At 43.8% G+C, this 24317-nt stretch overlaps 1 protein-coding gene across 1 annotated transcript in view; it reads right to left on the reverse strand.

Moving 5' to 3' along the window:
- Positions 1 to 307: 307 nt before the first annotated feature.
- Positions 308 to 24317, reverse strand: part of KLF7 (KLF transcription factor 7) — a 40008-nt gene continuing 15998 nt past the window's right edge. Inside the window, exons 3-4 of the mRNA XM_058840511.1 lie at positions 8866 to 9478; positions 308 to 441 (exon numbers count right to left, since the gene is read on the reverse strand). Of these exons, the coding sequence (XP_058696494.1) occupies positions 308 to 441; positions 8866 to 9478 (747 nt within the window). The remainder of the gene's footprint in view (positions 442 to 8865; positions 9479 to 24317) is intronic.

Genomic DNA, 24317 nt, shown 5'->3' on the forward strand with positions numbered 1-24317 from the left:
AGTAAGTCCCTTTGAAATTTTATATGGTAGACTGTATTCAACTGACATTGTGGTGGTAAAAGTTGATTAAACACATGTGAAAGGCAATGGTATGTTGAGAATGATCTGTTATTCCTTTTACAGGTCAGTTTGTCCAAGACCCTGCTCAAGAGGGGTTAAGATCTTTTGTCAAAATGCATGAATTTTTTGCTTTCCTCTTAACATGGGTTGTCACTTTGCCCTCAAGAGGATTTTGTGTGGAAACATATCATGGCTGCCCAGCTGGGGCACAGCACTGAATGCAGCTTGGATGGAGTCTGGGCACAGCTCACAGTGCAAATCCTGTGGGACACAGTGCCACTCCGCTGCTGGGCTCAGCACCTGCCAGCAGGCATAGCAGTGGGACAGGCTTCAAAATCCATCTTCCCAGGTCCTTCCCAGCTCCATTTTGGCCTTCACTGCCTGTTGGCAAGACAGAAAACATGTCGTGACATCACAGAGCCCTGTGCGACAGCAGCCCATGATGTCACATTGCCAACATGTGCAAGCACAGAGAGACTGGGCAGCCGCTCAGCCCGGAATATCCCAGCCTGAACTCTGACCAGCATGGCAGGCCGAGGCAGCGCACGTGTCAAGATGTCATCCTTGCAAAAGACCAGAATGAGGCTCATCCTGTTGGTCTTGCTGACCATAGTGCTCCACAGGCTGTCTCTGTCCTTCATCGCTGCCACGTATACAGCCGAAGAATGGTCCAGCAGCCTCGACCCTTGCAATCCCAAAGACTGGGTAAGGTTCAGGATGGACATCATTCCCAAGGGTGCAAAGAAACCGCCTGGTGTCACCAAGAGCATGACTGCTGAAAGGACCAGCACCACCGGCCTTTGCAATTCCCAGGACCAGGTCAGGGAGAGGCTGGACATCACTCCTGAGTGACTGAAGCAATCATCCACTATCCCAGAGAGTGCAGCCTTTAGCATGTCCCACCCTTTGTGCCAGTTTTGGAGCCACCTTGCCCCTTGACATGACCTGGTTGCTCTGTACAGCCTGGCAACCTGTGGGGCTGCTCAAGATGGCTTGTATTGCCTTCTGTATCTGGAGAAATGTTGAAGAAACTTCAGGGTCAGGGAAGGTGATGGATGTCCTCATCTTCAGTAGGGACAGACTGCTGGGAAAAGAGCACCTTGAGGTGATTTAAATAGTTCTACAGGGTAGAGGCCAAAACTAGCCTGCCACACAGGACCATGAGGATTTTCTACCACTTCCACATGAAAGAGCTCTTCTAAACTGAGGAACCAAAGACAATTGACAAAACAACCAAGATAAAACCAGATTACAAGGGAAAAACAATGCCAGCTCATCAAACTAGGGAAAGGGCAATTTTGGCAGAGGGAGATTATGACCCATCGACTCATGGCGTACTGATTCAAGAACTCAAAAGACGAAGAAGACTGAGCAAAAGGAGGAAATAATTTAACCAAAAGATTGAATAATTGTTAATGAATTAATAATATGGACTATGACTTGTAGCCAAGGAATATTAATGCCTTTGTTCCTGTCAAATATTCTGTGGGACTGGCTAGACTAATTGGCAGTGCAGAGATAAACCCATGTAGGCTGCTGAATTGTGGCAAGACATTGCCACAGGTAGAGAAGTTGGCTATAAAAGTACACCTTGGAGATGCCCACATACCCAAGAGTCAGGCTACTGAAGAACACTACAACAACAAACAGGTGGATCGGGCTGCTAAGATGAAAGTGTCTCAGATGGATCTGGACTGGCAACATAAAGGTGAATTTTTTTTGGCATGGCGGGTCCATGACAGCTCATCATGTCAGGTCATCAGGGAAGAGATGCAACGTGATGGGTCATCATCTAGGGGTGGACTTAACCACAGGCAGTATCTTCCAGGTCATCCATAACTGTGAAACATGTGCTGCAATCATGCAGGCCAAGCATAAAACCTTTGTGATAAGGGGACAATGGCTGATATATGAGAGGCCTGGCAGATCAGTTACATCACACTCCCACAAACCCACCAAGCCAGGCACTACATGCTGACAATGGTGGACACAACACTGGATGGCTGGAGATGTGCCCCGTGCCTCACGCCACTGCCCAGAACACCATCCTGGGCATTGAAAAGCAAGTCCTGTGGTGACATGGAACTTGAATCAGACAATGGAACTTATTTCAAAAATAGCCTCACAGACACCTGGGCCAGAGAGCATGGGACTGAATAGGTGTCTCATATTCCCTATCCCCATCAGGCCAGTCTCCCTACCTGTGGATGCTTTTTGCTATAAGGCGGGCTCTGCTTATGCCATTCTTCCCATGGTTTTATTTGGGATCTCCACCACCTATGCAAAAGCATGGCCACCTCTGCTGTATTTAGGTCAGCTTCCATGAAGCCTTGTAGTTCATCTGCTCCTGCTTTCAAGTTGCTGCTGCTGGTATGTAGGTATGTGGGACTGTGTCCACATGGGGTGTGAAAGACAGGCTCTGGATTAGGAGAGGTCCCTCCGGGCTGACGGCTACTGCCTGCCCAGATATGACCCAGACTCAAACACCCACACTGTGCTTAGGAAAAGCCTCTAACCCAGCATGTGCCTTTAAGATGAGAGGTGGTGCACCTGGCTTTTCCTGCCCAGAGCACTTGAGGTCTCCCAGTCGTGCCCACCTCAGCCTAAAACAGCATTTCTGAGCACACATCTCAAATTCATCCCTGGCGTGACCTCAAATACTTTAGAAATGACAGTGGTTTTGGACAAATGGACATGAAAATCATAGCTTCTTGTTGTTAACTTGCCAATTCTATCCAGTGTGGGACAGCAACAACACAAAGGGAAACTGGCAGAAGACAAATGGGTGGGTTCTTGTTTGAGACTCTGTTATCTCTATCATTTGCCCACTGGTTGAGTGCTTCACAGGGGCTCAGGAGTGGATGGACAGGCATAAAGAAAACACTAAATTACAAACTCAAGAAGGCTCCCCTGTGCCTTACCAAGGCAGACTGCTGTAACACTTGGAGGCACCTGCACTTGCCCTCCTTCAGCCGCTGAACAGACAGAAAACATCAGTCTCTAGATCCACCTTGTGCCAGAAATCGTCTCACATGGCAAACAAACAAAGAAATAACACCTATTTACATTTTCAAGTCCAAACAGTAAGACTGTCCCATGCTATTGATTTGGAAAATGATGGAGCAGAAACACAGGACTGATAATTCAGGTATTGACAACTAAGCTACGGATGAACACTACTGGTATTTTAAATGGCAAGGGCTGCTTTTGGCAGGGGTCATCCTCCTGCTGCCTGGGTGGTTCTTAAAGATCATTTCCTAAGTCTAAGCCCTTGCTGTAATAATGAAGTGAGGCTATAACTCTCCACAATGAAATCACAACACTCCCCTCCAAACTTGCCAAATGGCTAAAAGGCTTCAAGATCAGAAAATTATAAGGAGCTCAGGATCAAACTGGGCTTATTTTAATCAGCTTTGATAAAGACTTATTCTGTTTTTACACAAAAAACTTCTTAAAAGTCCAACATCACAACAAAACCACATCTTTCCAAATGGCTAACTCACAAAGAAATGCAGCCCTAAATGAAGGTCTTTCATATACCCTTCCTCCTTCAATTCCCTGGCTCTTATTTCCAACAGTGTATTCATCTGTTGCTTCAGCTGCTGCCAGTGGAGCTTCAGGATTCTCTATGTCTCTCCATGTCCCCTTGGCAGGTTTCAGTCCTGCACACAGAGCTGTGGACTCACCACAAAGCTATGGGTCTCTGTACTGCAAAACATCTTGGGCTTTGACTTTCTCCTATGCTACCAATACTGTTCTCCCACATGCTTTTCCCTAAGTCATTATTCAGTCTTGCATCCTGCAGAATTGGGGCTGTGCTTGGCTACTTGCTTTTTCCTTCTCTTCATTGGCTTTCTGTTCACAGATGCTACTACGCTAAAACAATACAGCAATGAAGCTTCCCATTCATGTGCTGCCACTGACACAGAATCTTTATTTTCTCTGTATTCCTTTACTTTGTATTAATCTTCTTTATCTGTCATCCAGCCTAGTCTCCTCAGCTTTGTCCCGTTCAATAATTTCCAGATATTTTCTCTTTCATCTCCAACACTTGGGGAAAGTTTTCTCTATTATTTTATATGCCATCTCAAAAACCTTCCGTTGGTTAATGCTCTTTCTAATCTCTCATGTGTCTCATCTTTTTTTTGCAAATGTAGTACTTTGTTTTCCTGTAGGATGGATTTGTTTGTTTCAGTTACTCTCACCCAGCATTTTGGATCAAAGAACGATATAATTTAAAATAAGATGTCCTGACAATGTGAAACAAACCCCACTTGAAGAAGTGCTATCTTAAGATCTCATGTAGACTAGCAACATCTATTTACATTGGTATTTCCCACTTGTTTAGCCCTTAGAAACCTAAAGATAGATGTGAGGTGCCCAACTGTTGTTTCTCAGACTTGAGCTTCAGTTGATTCCGATTCTGGTTTTGGATGGATAAAATAAAATAAAATAAAATTTAAGAAAAAAAAAAACAAACAAGGCAAATCTTCTGATACTCACAAAATGCAAATCCTAGCAGAACCTCATAAAGGTATTTTTTTAATCACTGTCCCAATCTTAAGGATTTCCTGGGCAATTTTCATGTGATGCATCATGCCCAGTCAGAAAGTATCCATGCCATCTTATACCTTCCCCTGCACATTATTGCAAGGAAGGCTGATAGGAATGGTTTTGTCAGGAGATAGAAATCTCCAGCAGTCTTTGATCTGGGAGACACAGTCACATCCCATGACTAATCTTTCCATAGGTCACAGGCCAGCTCACCCTTAGACTTATTTGCATTCAGACACTCTCCAGCAATATCCTGTTTTCTAATTTAGGAAGTACTGATGATTATACATGGGGTTTGGCTCATTGGAATTCCTTCCCTCTCCACTCTCCATTACATTGACAATTCATCTCCATGCATGTGTGAAGGCAGGATGAAAATTTTCCTCTCTCAAAAGAGAGAAAATACCATTGTTTGCACTGATGTCTGCTCCACGAATAACTGTGAGAGAATGTGCCAGGGTTGAATTACCATGCCAGTCCTGGTTGCTCCTTCTTTAGATGTTTTTACCTTACCCTCACACTGGCAGTGTGGTTTTTCCAAACCTACAGCTCACCTTTTCCTCCTGGTTACAGGCCCAGCTGCTATTTCTTCCCTGAGGGGATTCTTCGCTGCACTCTGACAGTCAGTCCCACCACTGCTCTTAGGTCCTTTACACACCCTTAACTTTAGATGCCCCAGATTGCTTTGAGTTCAGTCAAATATTTTCATTTCCCTTTCCATACAGACAGTGTTTTTCCCTTTCCCTTCCAGATTAAATTCTCTCCCACACAGATGATTGTTTTTCCCTCTCCAAAGGTCATCCAGAAGGTGGTTTCATAACCAGTTCGACCACTGATGGGCCTTATAGTGCTGTCCTGATTCTCTAGCAGATGAGAAGTGGGACAGTAATGTGGAAGATGCCCCAAGTGTAATGTGGGGGTCCCTGGGCTTCCCAGCAAAGTAAAACCCCAAGAGAGGATTGTTTCCAATCTAGCAAGCTGCTATCAGCCTGCATTGCCTGCAGCCCAGCCTGGCTCATCACGCAGCAGCGAGGAACAGCAGCCAGCGTCTGTCTGGTCAGCCTTACATATGAACGAAAGGAATGCAGCCTCCTTCCGCTGCCTTCCACCCCTCACCCGCGCCCCAGCCCATGGTTTCTTGTTTTCATGCACTGCAGTAAATCCCTTTGATCCTGCAAGTGGACTTTGCACGTGCAAGCTGAGTGACCAGCCCACATCTGCCTCTCTGCCTGTGAACCCCACACTGGGAGCTCTTTGTCTGTCGGGGCACTCACACCCGTTTACAGAGCCCACGCTGGCAGACTGCTCTCGCACGACACACTAACAAACCACCAGCCAAAGGAAAATATCTTGCAATCATTTCTGACCCTCTGGCTCAGCCACGGACTAAGCCAAGTGGCTACTAGCCATTGGCACTGCTGGATGCATTCGCAACCCACAGCACATTTAGTTCAGGCATGAAAAAAACAAAGCACCCATGGAGAAAAGGGCTCCTTGTCCCATGCCCTGAAGTCTGCATGGGAAAGCACACAGCCCTGACATTTATAATTCAGTCCCAAATATCCATAGCTACTCCTCTCTGTCCCGTATTTTTACCAGAGGCAGGAGATCCCTGTGGGGAGCCCCACTGAAGAGGTCAGTGTGAACCCATTAAATGTCTTGATTGTACCAGCTCTCATTCAAGGCATCCAACGGTCAGTGTGTTTTTAGGGAACTGAGCATGTAAGCAGTGTGAAGAGCTCTGAATGACTTTGTGCTCCAGACTCAAATAAGCTGTTTAGGTAAGCCTAAACTGCCCTTGATTTACTCAGGTTGCTCCCAGGATGTAAATGTTCACAGGTATTTAAACTACCTGCTTTCCACAGACAAAAATGAGAGACAGGTTTCCTGCTCCTAGGTTCTGCATCAAAGATGTGTTTTAACAAGAATGCTGTATTCAGTCCTCATCACAAAGAGAAACCATGCCTTCTACAAAACTGTGCACAGCTAGGACATGGCAGGGGCAGGGTGGTTTTGCAGCTGTTAGAACAGGAGAGATAATCATTCCAAGTTTGTATTCCCTCTTGTTTTTTGCCTTCCTACCTTCCTAACAACCTATGCTATCTGCTCAGGACATGGTGAACGGAAACAGAAACACTCCCATAATTCAGGGATGTTTAAACCACTGATGGTTTAACAGGCAAGACCAGAGGAGTACTGAGCCCACTAGGTGAAGTGCTGGGAATGGTAGGTCTGGGCTCTGCACCCAGGCAGCTGCAGACACATCATTTGATAAAGGTCTTCCCTATCTGCCAGCAAAGCAGATGTGCCTTTCTCACCACGTCAAGCACTGCTATGGATGGGAAGGCTGAGCATGTCATGGCACCACACACAATCCAAGGCTCTTCAACAGAATGATCACAGGGCCAGTGAGAAACATTTCTCTTCATGGATTAATTGCAAAATGTAACATTCCACATGGCAATGTAGAGGGGAAAGGTTTTGGCCCCAGAAAATCCAACCAGGCCTAAGGCTGGGTTCAAAAGCATGCAAACTCTTCAAGATTTTGACACCAAAGGGTAAAGATGGAGAGATTAACAGTTTTTGCAAGTGCTCCTCGCAACTCCTCGTCCATATCCCATTTGAGTGATAACACCAGAAAAACTCTACAAGTTCACCCTTTCCAGGCTATTGTGTCCTATCCCTGACTAACTTCAGGAAAAGCAGTGTCAGATCCATCACTTCAAGACTGAGGATGAACATGGAGGTTATATCTGAACAGACAAGATCACTGGGTCAACAGCTCTCACACTCTTCATTTGTGCTTTCATGGAAGCTCCATTGTCTGCTGGAAGGCCTTGGATGGGATGTCCCACTTGCCAGCTCCAGCAGGGACAAGCCCTCACAGCAGCATTGGTGCTACAAGGAACCAACATTCTGACCGTGTTGATGCTGATTTTAAAATTACTGTACTACTTTCACTGGCTTTCAAATCACTGAATCACAGGTGAGGTCACTCCTGGCAAGGTGGCTATCCCCAGTAAAAGCACTAGAAAGCCCATATAAAAAGATCAATGCCTTTTATGTCTTACTGTGATTTATACTTCAGACCATGTAACTTTTACAGGGCTGCCCAGTATGTGATGGATGCAGCTCTCTTAACAACCCACATATTTATCTGATTTACTGCAATGGCCCAACGTGTTATTTTCTACCTTGCAAGAACTACCTTGCTTCTAGGAATCTGCCTGCATGATAAGATCGTGAACTAATTGTGCAGTTATTGTAAGAGACCACACATTTTACAGTAAAATTGAGAAAACTGATTATAGCAATCCCTCTGGAAACAAGAATAATCACATGATAAGACAGTGCTAATGGGAATTTATCATCTCTCATCACGTGTGAAGCTTAGAACAAAGCAGCAACGTGTGTGAACTGCATAGCTATTAATGCCAATGAATAGCAGCTGAAAAGCTGCTGGGGACTATGAAGAAATGAGAGGAGGGAACCTGAACAGCCAGCCTAAGCCAATTCCGTATGCTTCTACCAGCTTACACACATATATATATGCAGCATTTGTAAATGTTACCCAAAATAACAGCCTCACATTTATCCATACATCCTATTCCCTCTCTAACTACACCATTTCATTCAAACTCCATGTCATTCTTTTATTTGTTCTCACTATATTTTAGCACTGGAGAAGTCCAAGATCATGAGTATCTGAAGGGTATGTGTATATGAAGGTAAGACCCCTGCATGCCTACACGTCTGCATCTACACACGCTGCCTCATGCACAGATTATTCCTAAACCACATATCTAAAATCTGAAACACATTTCTCTTTCTCCCATACAAAAGGCACCAAAAACCTACCCACGCTATTTTCTATTTGAAGAAAATAACATTTGACTAAACCTTACATTTTTAAAGTCATCTTGGGGAAGTGAGTGCCAAAAACCCAAAGTGACACGCACATAGTTTTAACATGAATGATACATCTACATCTCTTAGGTATCCTAAAATTACACTGTATCAAACCACATAAGACATATGAAACCCCGACAGGTTAATGGTAGATGGTGAACTCCTCTGTTCTACTGAATAATGGGTACATTTGCTGGCCTACCATATTTTCCACGGCCCTATTTCACAGACAGAATCTTGGATTTTCAGAAGAGATTTTTGGTTTTTTCTAAAAGAATAAAAGGAGATGGTTACAGGTAGGTGTCAGGAAGACAAGATGAGAGAAGCATCCTACATAAGTACCTGTATGAGTCCTCTGGTGAGCCTTTAAGTGGGAGCTCTTTGTATAAACTTTCCGGCACCCATTAAATTGACAGCGATGAACCCTCTTCTTGTTTTCTGGGGATGCTTCTGTCCCTGTACCTCCTTGCTCACTGTCACTTTGCCCGCTTTTTATTGTCCCCGCAGTCGCTGTTGCTACACCCACTTTCACAGAGCTGAGTGAAGTTTTCTTGGCTACCAGTTTCAACGTCACTGTGCCATCCACCGCTGAGAGAGTCTGTGGGGTTTTTACAAGGTGGCGGCTGAGCTCCGGAGAGGAAGGGGGGGTTAATGAGGTCACTGCATTGAGCTGGGCCTGGTTGACGGCTGTGTAGCCTTCTGTGGAAGAGCTGGTGGACTGCGAGCTGAGGCACGTCTCAGACAGCAGTTTGTCACGGGAGAGGATAATGTCCATGTTGGCGCTTTTGTCACATGTACTGGTCTCCACTGGTAAAAGGATGGGGTCCAGCCGTCGTATATTGTCCTCTGCATCTGGGGCTGAGGAGGCATGAAGGAAGCAGTCCAAATCCTCACCAAAGGTCTCAGAGATCTTCCGCGGTTCAGTCTGAAGGTATCGCTCCAACTCCAGGCATGTCTGCAGAAGGGAAAGGGAGAGGGGAGGGAGAGAAACCTCTGTTAGAGAGACATTACAGCATAGCTGCCACCAAGGGGAGGAGAACATGGTCCAGAGGCATTCCAAGACAGCACTCATCAACACCAACATCTTCTCTTGAGATGGTCACACTTTGGGAGTCATGAGGATTTGGCACTTGTTTGAGGCTGCTCAGAGATAATCTGCGAAAACCCACATATGGTAGCAGATATTACACTAGAAGTGAAGATACAACAACCAGAAAGCATCCACTACATTTCCATTAAAGTCTGTACATTGTTCCATGAGTACTAGGGCCTTCTCAACTTTAAGTAATCTGTCCAATAATCACTTCCATATGAAACTATCCTAATACACTCATCATCTGGCCACATACAAACAAAAAGTCACCTCTCCAAATAACTGCTTCCTCTTCCTTCACAAACATTAACTTTCTCTCCAAATTTAACTTGGTGCAGTTGGTTGGGGCCCAATCTTCCTTAAACAGCACAAATCTGAAGCATGGCTTTTTAAGATAGGAGGAAGAAAAGCTTCCAGTGAGACCACAGCTTGTTTAAAGGACCTGAGAGAAGGAAAAGTGACAGAAAAAAAAGGATCTACTGTCAGTTTTAGAGGGAGTTTTGGCACATCTGGTCAAATGGAGCTTCCTATGTACAGGACACCAGACTTGTACACAAACATACACACACCTCTTTATTAAAAAGTAGGTGAAGTTGCAGTCAAAGAGGCTGCCATATAAAAATGTGCTCCTGCACCTCCACAGCAGTGATTATCAGCACAAGAATGGGATGAGCCTCCTACGTGAATGTACCTTAATATGAAGTGTCCTGAGCTTGCCCAAATAAAGCCTTCAGCCACCAAAGCACTGCCCCAGTGTCCTCCACAGCCAACATTATAAACTTTTATTGTTTATAGAGAATAATTTCCTGTAGTTGCAGCTTTTAATGGAGTTTATTAGCACTGTTTTTCATTTCTTGCAGCTTGAAAGGACGGCTGGTTTAATACCCACTGTGATTTCACAGGGCTTGGAGAAAGAGATATTCTAACTAATACATTTTAGAAACCTCTAAGAACTACTCCTCAGAGAACACTTCTACCAATATTAAGAAGGGGGTTTTAGTAAAAATTTTTTGATCTACAGGAGCTGGTGACCCAACTACCTCTCAATCTGGTGAGTCCAGCATCTGATGAAGAAATAAAAGCTTCAATATGACCAGAGGGGAGAGAATGACTTCTGCCTTCTGAGTATAAAGGTCCCATCAACAGGAATGTAAGGAGGCCTCACTCATGGCTCTCTAGGAACTGCCAGGTCATTTGAGATTACTTTCAAAGCTTCCAGGAAGCAGCACTGCTGGTTGCAGATACTGTGTGGTGGGATGACTTTCAAGTTCACAACAAAATCTGCCACACTGTTGTTCCTTTTTTAAATAATTGCTGATTAGAGATCTGAGCTGTAGAGATAGACAAAAAGCAGCAGAACAGAGTATGCGAAGGTGAGACATGCTATGCTTCAGCATGTATGTTATATTCAGAGGTACGAGACTGTCTGCACACAGGCCTGGGAGTGGGACACTTAATTGTACTTGCCTTAAGCAACTTTTCCATTTTCTTTATAAGGTGCATTTTTGGGACTATGAGAAACAGCTTTAGAAGGGAATCTGGTCTCTCCCTAAATAAATCCTAATGGGTTTTGGGAGAAGCTTTCCAACATGACACACAGTCTTTCAGTAATAACCCCCACCACCAGGAGAGGCAATGGTTTTCCGTTCTCCACATCATGTAATTTGGGCTTTCTGGTCCACTTAGCCTTCATGCAATGGGGCAGAAACAAGTTTAGGGGCCAAACAAAATAAAAGGCTCCCAAAGAGCAAGCATAATCACAAATTAGGGGTGGAAAGGTTGTGGGGGGTAGAGGGAGGGCAGCAGCAGGGAGACAAGGACTCAAGGCCATTAAATCTGATGACAGTGATGTGAAATTTCAATTGCTGTGGGATCAGAAAGCTGCAAGCCCAGCTCTGGGCTGCCCATGGAGGGGAAGCAAGCAGGAGGTGCTGCTCCTTTAAGGCATCACTACCCCATGACAACAATAGTGGGCCTGACAGTTTTTCCAGCTTCACCATTAATTTTCCATAAAGAGCAGTTTCTCGATGAGCCCTTTTCAGGCAAAGCCTGATGCTTCACAAACCTGTAATTATTCCTGGCTCCCCCCTCCCGCAGCCACTGCACCTGTGCCATTTCAAGACACCAGCTGGTCATGTCTTGCCTTCTGCCTCTGAAATCCAAAACCAGTGGATCAAGCCCATCTCCCCATAGAAGGGGGGAGAAAAACAACTCAAAGAAACAATGTAATGCAGTCCCTCCCACCCACCCCCCTCAGCCTCTCCACCAAGTCAATAGCAGGGAAGAGCCTAGCAACGCTGAGCCAGAAAAGCCCTGCACCTAATCTGCATGGCAGACAAAGCCTGGCGAGGGGTTATGGCCACAGCCCTTCCCTTACCTCCTGCCAGGGCCCTACCTGCTGCTGCACTTTTTCTTAGTGGCAGAAACAAAGCATCTTTCCCCATATGCACTTCCCAGCTTATGCCAAGTACCTTATGCGACCTTCACTCCTTGTGGTCCAAATCTCCCAGGGAGTGGTGAGGAAGGGTTTAGAAACCAGCCTGCTTTCTTCACTCCTGGCCCTGGCATGAAAATTTTTAGGCCAACTAAGCCCTCCACCTTGTCTTGAGCTCTGACCTGGAGAAACCAGTCAGGCTGAGACCACCAAGGTCCCCACTCCAAGCTGGTGGACCACCAGGAGGGGTAGGAAAGTTCTTTGATCTCCATTCCCACAAAGCTATTTGCCACTGAGCACATAAAAAAACTACTGGGGTTATTTTGTTGTTTTGTTTTGGGGTTTGTTTGTGAGAGGAGCAGGATATTGACCACTGTCTACAGAGATACGAATCCAAACTGCTGAATTCCAATGATGGTGAATCCCTCTAGATATCCCACTAACAGCCTCGTAGGAAAATAGTTCAAGAATATCTCAGACAGGAGTGAGCTGCTCTTGTCATGCTCTTATCAAAGTTCTGCTGGACATCCAGCTTCTCCTCATCCCTTGTGCAAGACAGGAAGCTTTGTGTAACAGATGGAGTATGTCACATGTGACACGAATCCCACTCCCCTTCACTTGCTACACTGCAGGCAACATGGTGGGTATTAAACTTTCTTATCCAGCGCCTGTACTATACACAGCAGTAAAGACTCTAAAAATTGAAAAGGGAAGAAGATGGCTCCCTTCAGGAGCAAAAGAAGAAGTTCCATTAGACTGCTGTTGGCTGTCAAGCCAGTTCCACTGGCTGGGGATAAGAAAGTGTGACCCACTAATTCAACCCATCTGTCCTGATTAATGAGGGCCATTCTCCTTGCACCTTGGTCCTCAATTTAACCAGTGAAAAGAAATGATGATTCATGGCAGACAAATAATAGGATGTGACTTTGTGAGACCCTACATACTTGAAGTAAGCCAGTTAGAAAAGGACAACAGTCTGGCACGTGGACAATCCTGTCTGTCAAAGCCTTCCTCTGATTTTTCATCCCCAGTTCTCCCTTCCCCAGCAGAGGAACGTTTCCATCACCTGCAAGAAATGCTGTGTTCCCTCCCAGTAACTCAACACATCTCTTTGCTCCCCATATTATTTTATCATCCAAGTCCTCTGGGGCACATGGAGTGTCAGAATACATGTAAACTGCACACCATGACACCTCCATGTGCAGTACCAGATCCTTCAGACAGTACAAGACAGCCACTGTAAAGCTGTTCTATGCCTGGTAAGGACCTACTTCTTGTTAGTCCTTTCAGAGTTTGAAGTAGCACTTGTCCAGGAAAATTCAGTGTTCGGTATGTTTGTCAACTGAGAAAGTTATGACCTCTAATCTAGTTGGATTCTTACCTCTAAAGCTCATTTACTGAAAGTAAAGATTATTTATGAAACACATTGAGTATGCTCACCACTATGAAATCAAACACAAGGAAAATCCAGCATGTGCCTCTGACAGCAAAGATGTGATACTTGTGTATCATTTTCAGCAGAGCTTAGTACTCATCTAACTCTACAGCCAGCAGAAATCAAGATAGTTTTACCACTAACTGCAACAACAAGACAAACCTCTGACTCTGCAATCCCCACCTAGACCTGCAGATACTTGATTTGGTTCAGAGTCTATATTTTAAGGTGTCTATCAGCTATCCAGGTTAAAGTTGACCCAAAACATTCAAAATCCAGACATGAAGGAGCTGGAGTCACCACTCATGATCCTGATGTTTGACTTCATCCCTCTCCCAGAGAGGAATCAGGAGGAAGGTTCTAGCTGGAACCACCACCATCATCAATGTGCCAGGCCTCAAAGCAGTGTATCTCCCCTTTAGAGAATGACAGGAAAGGCATGCCCAAAGGCCAGGAGCCTTTGCAGAGACACAGGTTTGGTATCTAGGCTCAGGTCCAGACAGCTCTGGAAAACCTAATTCCACCTGATGAACCAAAATATAATCCTAGTTCTCAGGATATAAATTTAAACTTGCTCCAATGAAATGCAAAGATCTAGTTTTGGTTGACAGCCATGTTATGTATTTGAATTTCACCCATACATACAGACTTTTGAAAAATAACAGATCACTTGAGAAGCACCTGCCCATGTTGTGAAGTCTTTAAAGCAGTTAAACTTCTGGATGCTTTGCACAGGTAAATACAGGACAATATTGCCTGGAACAGTATGGTTCTGCCATGGGTAAAAAAAAAAAAAACCCAAACACTTATAATAATTTGAGGACAGAACAGCAGGGAAGGCACTTTATCAATATATTCATTGGCTTCCTCTGTTTTATTGATGCTGAAGTATTTTATAATATCTTGATTCTGAATTTTTCTAGCAGATCATAAGAAGTTCTTATCTGGAAGTGCTAGTTACTTCTAAGTGCCATTTTACTGCAGATATAATTGGACATCAAGCACTGAACTTGGAAGTTATCCAAAACCTAATTAGGAAGTTGGATACTTAGATCAGGCTGTGACAGAAAATGAAAATGTTGAATGTGGCTGACAAGCAGGTCAGATCTACCAGGTCTGTTTACAATACTTGAAAGGATTCTCTTTGTAATTTACACAAGCAAAGCAGAATTACACATGCAATAGTGAAGGCTAAATTTCAACTTCCATCATGACCCCATTGCTTTCCACTGGCATGTAAAAAAAGGGCCTCATCTCTAAAACACAGTGAAAATCTCAAGGCTGCATTGGAGGAGAAACTGTCTTCAACTGAAGACAACCCAAAACAATGACAGTAAGGTCAGTATCGTCGCCATTCACTCACACTCTGCCAACAGTGGCACCAAGTTCAGTGCCCAGTATCAGTGTTTCATTGTGCAGCAGAGCAGCAAAAGCTCTGAGCGACACTGACACTAGCATTGCTGATACCACAGGCAGAAATTGAACTGGATGTTGTGGGGCAGCCATGAAGTTAAGAGAAATACGAGATTCAAAACTTACATGCCTCTCCTGAAATGCCATGCTATTTTTTTATCCTTAACCCTAAAACAAGATTTGAACGATGGATCTTCTTCCCACTGCCAAAAGCCTTCATTACTTCCTGAACAACAACAACAAAGCCCAAAACTCTTGCCCATCTATTCCAAGATTGTCATCTGTTCCCACCCAGCTGCCAAAACCTCCAGCTTTTCCTCTTGGCAACTTTTACCGGGCAGTTGCTAGTCATGAAAAAGCTGCAGCACATCAGAAGCTTAACATTTGGGACAGAATAAAATAAACAGAGTTTTAGTATTAAAATAAGTAGTTTTGCAAAATACACTTGGGAGAAATGGAAAACTGCAGCCTGAAACTAACATATATAAGAAAAAGCTTCAGGCAATAACAAATAATTTCTATTGCAAAGGTTTTAAGACAAAACTAGTCACCTGACAGCACATGTTGCCTATGTGTTATATAGTTCATTGGGAAAAAGAGAGCTAAAACCACTTTTCACATACAACAATAAGATACTTATTGACAGCTAACTTGCAGTAAACATTTGTATACATGTTCCTAATCCCTTGTATATACAACGGAAATGAAGTTAACTGCATGCTCAACAAACAGGCTTTTGCCAAGTGCAAAAAGCAGGGACAGGCACATCTGGCAAAGAATAGTCATATGATATGTAAAGATTTGTTTTCCTGTGGTAACTGAGGCATCAGGCCAGTCCTCCCTAACACCATCTGAATGGGTCACACCGGCCACCAATCTCAAATGGACAAGTCTATTAATTCTTGACTTCCCTACACAGGACTAAAGTCTCTGTTTGCTAATTTCTTCAATACAATAAAAGCCTGTGCCCATTTTCCCTCTTGGTCTCAGCCCAAAGAATGAACTGTTAAGGAAGTGTATTTAGCCAAACCAGCCCATTTACTGTTATTCATGCACAACAGCACTCTCAATACACTCTCCTACCATGATTCAGATGGCTTTCTCCCTGGATCTTCTCTTATACTTCTTCAGAGTGTTAGAAATGCTAAAATCAGAAGCCTTAACTGCATTCAGCAAAGGTAAGTTTAAAGTAAAAATTTGAATATAAAGAACAGAATCACTACTTCCATATAAACATGATTCATCTTCCTGTAGCTCTGGGGCACGATGTAACCAGGGTTATCAAAGATTTTAATCAGACTCTAAAGATCAAAGGTCAAAATCAGCTTTACCATAAATTACCAATTTTCACCAGCAGAAATGGTGGTAACAAATGTCTCAAATAGAAAAAAAGTCAGAACCTCTAAGTCTAGCCAAGGAGTTAAAATAAGGCTTTGTTCCCTAACTTGGTGATAATGAAATACATCTTTATCTAACAAATATTCTTTCGAACAGATAAGCCAATTTTTTTCCCCTAAAAATCTGTGGTATTTGGGCCTTAAGCATAGAGAATGTCAGTGCACTGGTTATGAGATACCGAACAAAGGGCTGCAGCTAAGCGTGGCTGAATTTGATAGGCATCTAGATAGAAAGAAAAAAAAAGGATGAAAGAAATCTGCAAACACTGAACCAGGGCTTTGGAGGGCTTTTGTTATTTTTTGACCGTTTAATAAAGACAGAAAAAATATCTGTGACCAGTCACAACAACAAAAAATAGCATCAATGTCAGCAAAGGATTAAGGATAGCCAAATCAAGAATTCAAAAGTGCAAGCAGTCCATTGTGCTAGTATCAAAATATAATAAAAGCCATGTGTGCTTGTACACCACCACATACCCTGCATGCTGCCATACAGTCAAGACAGCAAGTAGCCATACAATGACCATTTGAAAAATTATATATAAAGTAAGAGTGCTTCAAAATGTTTCTGAAGAGAGCATTTATTTATATAACAACCTCGGATGGCTTTGAGTGAGCTGGCTAGTGGCCCTCACTGCAAACTTTTCTCCAAACTTCATCAAGCCTGTATTTAACCTGTTGTTGCCCAGTTTGGAAGCAGCTTTGGTTTTGCTTTATAAACAGCAAAAAAGCACAATTAGCTCCTTGAATTGTCAGTCCTAGCTCCCACTGAAATCAAAGGATCAGGTTCAAAGCATGCCCCAGAGCATGGTAAACTTCTCACAGGAAATGGATACGCAAGAGCAAATGCTGACGACTGTGGAATGTACAAAGCAGAGCAATATTTTAGGTCTGAATCCTCAATTAAGATTCATCCTTAGAAAGTATTGTGGGGGGGGTTACATAGCAGAATTGGATTCCTTGTAATTACTCTGGTTAGGTTCATGAATGAAAAAATGTATTCTTTAGAGACATTTTATTAACATCCAGAGCTATCTGAACATTTCTTACTCAACAGCTGACACAAACGTACACAGCAGTTGTGTTTGCGCACTCTCAGGCAGCAGCGCATTCATAAGCACAGTCTGTCACAATTAGCTTATTAAACCAAACCTGGAGAAGAGATGTGATCAATACACTCAATATGTGGAACGCTTCATAAGAGTCCTGGGTTGTGAGTCATCTCATCTGCTCTGACCTAAAAACATATTAAACTAGAGGATGCATAACACTGAATTCCTAACCCAAAATGTGCAATTCCTCATCCTGACTTTGGATGATCAACATTTTTGTGCTGGGACGACGGTGTCTACCCTGCACATGATGCCCATTCATTATCACATCTCAGGGCTCAAAAAATCTTTTGTATGTTCCCTTTTGTATTATTTTTGGCTGTGGGGAGGAAGAGGTGGGGACCTGTCTGGGAAACAGGAAGCAGGAGGAGAATGTGTTGTAGAATAAGGGCAGAACAAAAAAGAATAAAAGAGCATTTATACAATTTCTAAATGATAATAAACATATAGGACCAAAGCCTGCCTCCAGCCATGTGGGGGGCAGTGGGCTGTTTGGCTGAAGTTTAGACTTTATTGGAAGCACAGCAACTGTCCAAGTGTATTTACAAAAAGCCATTTGCTGCTTTTTTTCTTTGATTTCTTTTTAATCATTTGGGCAATTTGTTATCTTACAAGAGCAAGAAGATGCGTGTGCTACTGTGATAAATATGCCAATCTGGGCAAGGAAAAGAGAAGACAACAGACTTGAGTTTTGCTGTTGCACCAAGAAAAAAAATTCTGACTTGAAACAAAGTGATGGGAAGCACAACCGGATTCTCAGTTGGGGTAAATCAGCACAGAGCAGCCCTGATTTCATGGTTCCTGTTTACATCAGCTGGGGACCTTGCCAACACTCAAAATCCATGAAATGCTGCTCTTGATTAGCACCACTTAACTCTGTGGCGTACATTAAACGGAATTTGACATGTTTTTTGATGGCTGGAGATGGTTATTTTCTATTTCAAATCTCGTCTACTTTATTAGGGACAGTGTGACCTAAATGGGAAAATAGGAAGAATTTAAAAACAACAACTCTCAGACATCCTGATGCTTGGATTTGTTTCTTTTCTCTATCTCTCTTTTTTTAAAGTTTGGGTCATCTATATGAGGTGTTCACAGAGTTGATTCTGCCACTTCTAGGCCAGAGTTTTCATCATCTGTGCACAGAAACAACATCTTCCGTGCTTGAATGTCCCATTGCAAGTAAATGTGCATCTCCCTGTAAAGCCAGGTGCCTTCCAAAGGATGCTACGTTACAGTCAAAGGTGTTTTTCCACTGCTCTTCATTTCTACACTGTTCTGCCAAGGCTCTTGTTCCAAAACCCTTAGCCACCAGGGATTTTGATCAACCTCAAAATCTCACAGGCAGTGGACTCAGGCTGTTACACACCCTGATAAAAGCAGCATAGTCCTCTTTAACAGCAATCTGTGAGAGAACATTGGTTAAGAGCCTGCCAGTATTGGCTCAAATGCTCAGCAGCAACTCAGGCAGCTGCTCACAGGCATCTGAGATCTGTATCCTCAAAATGCATTAGATAAAAAAAAAAAGAGAGGAGATCTGGCACAGCTTTTTGTGGATATCATTAGCAGCACAAGGTGCGCTGTCAGAACTGGACGAGGCACTGCTCACTCCCTGTGAGAGGATCACAGATCAGCCTCATGTCAGCTCCCAGCAGGCCATACAGTACTGGCTGCACATGGCATGGGAAGCCAGGAGATCCTGTTAAGAGCCCTGCCATTTGTTGACTTGAGAAAGCTCAGCAGGTCAGACCCTAGCTGCTCAGAGTCAGCACACCTCTGTGAGCCAATTGACACAACCACAGCTCACACACTGGCTCACTTTCTTCAGTCTGTTGACTGTGGACACCCACCCCGTTGTTATGATTTTAATATGCTGCAATATGAAAGTGCTATTTCAGGACAAAGTTATTAATAGCAAAGCAGCCAGAAAATAGTCTAGAAGGAATGCAATATTTTGGCATTCCTGGAAGATAGGATGACTTCCCAGCATCCAAGAAACCACCAGGGTTAATTCAAGATGTTTCTATGCACAAGCCTATATTTTGTCACTATATGATAAGCCATTGTGACATAATTTCATAAGACCTGCATACTGCAGCAGTCCACAGAGACTACCATGCAGAAAGACCCAAGAGGTGGTATTTTGTTACTCTAAGTAGGCTGTTGAAAAGCAGAGGCTGGGTGCTGTGACAAAGCATCAGTAGTAACAGGTTAAGAGAAGGTCTATACTTCCTGAAGGACAAGGATGGGACAGAAACTGTTTAAGCCCTTCTTAGAAACCTGTTCTGCCTCCAGGACCTCAGAGAGGCTCTAATTTTCAACCTCGCTTTTCCTATCAGCTGTCCCCTTCTTTATTCACACTGCATTTCCTCAGCAACACTTTACTTGGGCAACAGCCTCATAGTCAAGGCAAGTCACTGTCCCTTCTCAGGTTCTCTTTTAAACCTTCTGTTTCTCCTGGAAAAATATCCTTGGAAATGTATTGGAGAATACTGTGAAAAACACCAGACCCTGACTTGTTTGTGTTGGCACCTTTCCCCCTAAAATTAATTGGAAGGGTTCCCAAATTAATTCCAGGTGCATCAGTGAGCACGACACTCAGCACCAAGTTGCAGAGGTGATACCACAGGAAGGCATCTCTCCACTGGCAAGGCTCTTGGCATCCCTTCTGCCTGTACTCACACTGCTGAGAGGCTCTCTGTGAGGCTTTCAGCTTTCCAGCCCCATCCTTAAGTATCCTCCTTGAGCAAACCTAATGAAACTCAACATTTCATCTTTCCCTAAGAGGAAAAGGCCCAAATGATGATGCCAGGAATTGGAAGATGTCATGTTCACAGCACTACAGCATTACCCACTAAGCCACGACAGAAAGCTCCAGCTCAGTACTGAAAATGCATTGCAGAGAACTGCAGTCCCCCACCATGCTCCAAAAAGAAAACAAAACCCACTTACCAACAAAGAAAAGAGGAAACATATTGTAGTCATTATAAGCCCAGCAGTGGACATGTTATCTGGCATATTTCCAACTCAGATATTTAAAAAAATGTAGCTAGTTTACCTTAAGTATCCTATTTTCCCCAGTTTCCCTTTTCCAGTCTACTGAAGTCCATACAGCATCTCCCAAGATAAGCCTGACTTTATGGGTTGGCTTTATATCACTCCTTCCCTCTATTGTCTAAGATGTGATGGAAGTCTCCAATGTCATGGCTTGGAAGACCACGGCCAGATTCCTTGGCATGGCTTGCAGGAAGGGGATGGGTGGGAACTAAGGAAGGACAGCCTCTCCACCTACAGGACAGGGGTCCTCTCATGGTACAACCAATCCTTCCTGGCATTTTGTTTATCATTAACACTGTTTAACTAAAGCTGGTTTTTAGTAGCCCTCAAAGGTGGAGTCTGCTACCAGCTCTTGTCATCCCAAACACTGCAGAACTCTGTCACCATGCTTTGGTACAATCCCTGCAACTGCAAACATAAACATTATGTTCCTCCAAGTACAAATTACAGCTTTCAAGAATTGCAATTCTATTTTGGTTATAAACATACAAAGGTAGCCTTTATGGCAGCCACAGGCTGAGTCTTTGCTTCGCAAGGACATTCCTGTGAGTACTCTGCTGCTTCACCTCCAGCCAGCTCTGCTTCTCAAGTCCTTAGCTTCCCAAGCAGTTGCACCTCCCAAGCAGCTGCACGGCATCAGCTCAAGGGAATGCCCCAATGCCTTGTGGTGGCCTAGGCTCCTGGATGGATCTGCTTCAGATCCTGCAGTCCAGGAACTGGGACTCAGAGAGAGACCCTAACACACTCAAACTGTGTTTCTTTAGCTATAACCAGCACTACTGGCAGCCTGTGCATCCAGGATAATTTTTCAGGCATGACTTGTGACCTGGTTGTCACTATTGAGCCCCAGCAGGATACCTCGCAGCAATTCTGAACATGTGGGCTCTATTCAGAGCACCTTGGGGGTGCTCTGACCATCACAACAGCAAGCTTCAAGGGATTTCCTCCGTTTCAAGTGCCTCTAACCCTTCCCTGCTCTGCAGATGTCCCATCACTACCCAGCACCACGCTCCTGACACCTGTCAAAGAAGCATGGTATCAAATTGCTCCTCCAAGCCCCCGAGTACCCCTAGGCATTTTAGTCCTCCTGTCAAGCTTGCTAATATGTCCCTTCTCTGCCACAAGTAATGATGCATTCCTGGAAGCAAAAACTGCATTAAAAGTCCTCTTTACATGTGAGCTAAGAGCTTTCTATGCCTCATATCATTTTTACTCATAAATATAATATCAAGGTGATAGTGTTCTTCTCAGACTACTCAGAGTGTTCTGTAAGTAAAACCTGCAATTGGCAATTTATCAGATGGAAAAATAAAAGCCACATTTGGTTTCTCCCTACACTTAAAAATGACCACGTGCAGTCTCTGAAGCAGTCTGATCTTTTTAACAAGGTCATGAATATCAGCTGAGGGCACAGGAGGAGAAATAAAACCATCCTGCACATGTTTTCCCTTCTGTGCTGCTTTCTTACTGAGGTTTTTCTCACTTTCTAAGCAAAGAGGAAGCCTCTCCTGTTCCTGGCACCCCGTGTTTATCCACATTCCAGCAACCAGTGGCTGCTCCTCCAGGTGCTCTCCAAGGGCAAACAACTGGCTCTTGCCATAATGCAATTTTGAACTTGAGCCACATCCAGCTGTGAGTGGGAGTGAGGTGGGAGCCCTGTGAGAAGCAGTGATAGAGGCAGTGGATGACGGGACACCATGTAATCTTTTGAAAATGTTGCTCCTGCAGGCTTAGACAACAAGCACAGCACACCCTTTGCCTAGTGAAAGGCTTGGAAAACGCACTTTAGGAGGCACAGCCTTAGGAGTCAGAATAAATCCTCTGAGATGTCCCTGGTGAGAAAGCAGCCCAATTTGATCAATACAGCAGCATTATTAACACTGCACTGCCTTACGTGAGGATAGTCATATGTTCTTGCCTCAGCTGAGAGTGGGGGAAGGGGTGAAAACTCCTACAACAATTCACAGGGGAAACGTCTCTCAAAATCATTAAGCCTGCACAAAGAATCTCTTACCCATTTTCATGGAAGCTGCTTTTTTGGGAGCTGCTTTTTTAGTTTTTCTGCTTCACTAGTATTGATCAAGCTCGGGTGGAATCCTAGAAATAGTATGTGCTTTATGGTTTTCTCAAAAATAAATTTTGTTTTTAACAACTTAGGATCTCTATCTTTAGGCTTTTGTTTCTGCAGCCATGAATACACTCCATTGTGGGGGCTGGGTATAGACACAAATGTAGGTGGTTAACAACAGAAGGCAGGACTTAATGGTTAGCAATTTTTTAAAAATTATTATGAGAATTAGCAATTAAGTGCATTTGGATTCAAACAGAAATATTAGTAGCAAAAAGGCATATCTCTCTATATAGATACATACATACATATATCTTGCTGCTGCTCCTGAGCCCCAGCCAGAATCATGGCCTTTCTGTGTTTGGCTCTTGACGAACACATTTACAGACAGGCCTGGTAATTTGGGAATGGGAAGAGAACGGGAAGGTGAAGAAAAACAGTCCTAGCCTATCACCTGCTTAACCACAGCCAACAAATCTGAGAATTTTGTAAAAACTAGGTCCTGTGTGTGCCTGGTGACAAATTTGCAGAAAGCTAGAGAGGTATCACCCCTATAGGCCAGGTAACTCAGACTGGGAGAAAATATATCAGAGAAGCTAAAGACTAAGTGTTATAATGGCATGGGAGGAAGAACTGACTAACAATAAGCAAAAGATCAGCAAATAGCCCTTAAAACCACGAGAAAGACCTTCTTACCTACAAGAAGGTGAGACAGGTCTCACCCACTGCCGGAAAAAAATCCCTACCACAGAAATGGTGCATCTGCACCAGCCACATTTCTCCAGCACTCATATGGGACATCACATCATCAAAACCAGAAAACGACAGACTCACTCCCTCTTCACTGGGAAGAAAACCTGCTATTCTCTCCCTCTGCCACCTCTCCACCAAAAAACACTGAGACCATCAAGTCCAAACCATATACCAAGAAGGTTAAAAATGCTGAGTTGAGCACACCAGCCCACCTCCACATTGTGTCTGGTAAGCTTTTCTCACCAGAGAAGTGTGGTGCTGCTTCAGAGCTGCTGGCACAAAGTTCTTCCAGAAAGGGGTGCTGCAGAAGTGTCTAGACAGACTAAAATTAAAAAGAACAAATTATATGACACTGCCCACTGTCCGCACAGCAGGGCCAGATTCTCAGAGGGAGGAGTAAATAGCTGGGGCCATAATCGTAGCTAGTGGAGTCATCTTAATTTACACTGAGCAAGGATCTGGCCCAGAAAAATACTCCTGTAAACTTTGCAGCCAAAAATTCCTCTGCCAGACCACATTCCACCAGTCAAACTGCCAGGGAAGACAATTAAAGAAATAATTTAATTAAAATGGAGATCAGGGAGCTAGTATCATTTTCAAGCTCTGCTCTTGACTTCCTCTCTCCAACAACTGAGAGCTTGGGTGTCCCAGTTTCCCAGCCTATAAAATCGGCATGCTACAGATTCTCTGCTTTCTGAGGACAATGGCTGTGAAGCATCCTATCTGTTCAAAGCCCAACCATCAAATCAAACAGATATCTGAATGCTCTAAACCTCCGTATCTTGGATGAAAGGGCATGTATTTTTCTCTGCTGAAACAGCTCTGTCGTTGATCTTGGAAAATTTGATCTTCAAAAAGGCAACTTGCAAGTTTTGCTTCCAAGACTAGGTGTCAGGTTCTCTGACTTATTGGGGTACTGCTAAGGATTTTTGTTGCTACAGACTGCTCAAACTTGCCAGCACAGTTCTGGTACTGAAGTAAGAGTTAGGCAGAGAGAACTGCATTCCCACAATTTTGTCATTTTATTTCTGA

This window comes from Poecile atricapillus, chromosome 5 (genome assembly GCF_030490865.1).
Source record: "Poecile atricapillus isolate bPoeAtr1 chromosome 5, bPoeAtr1.hap1, whole genome shotgun sequence".
Lineage (NCBI taxonomy): Eukaryota > Metazoa > Chordata > Aves > Passeriformes > Paridae > Poecile > Poecile atricapillus.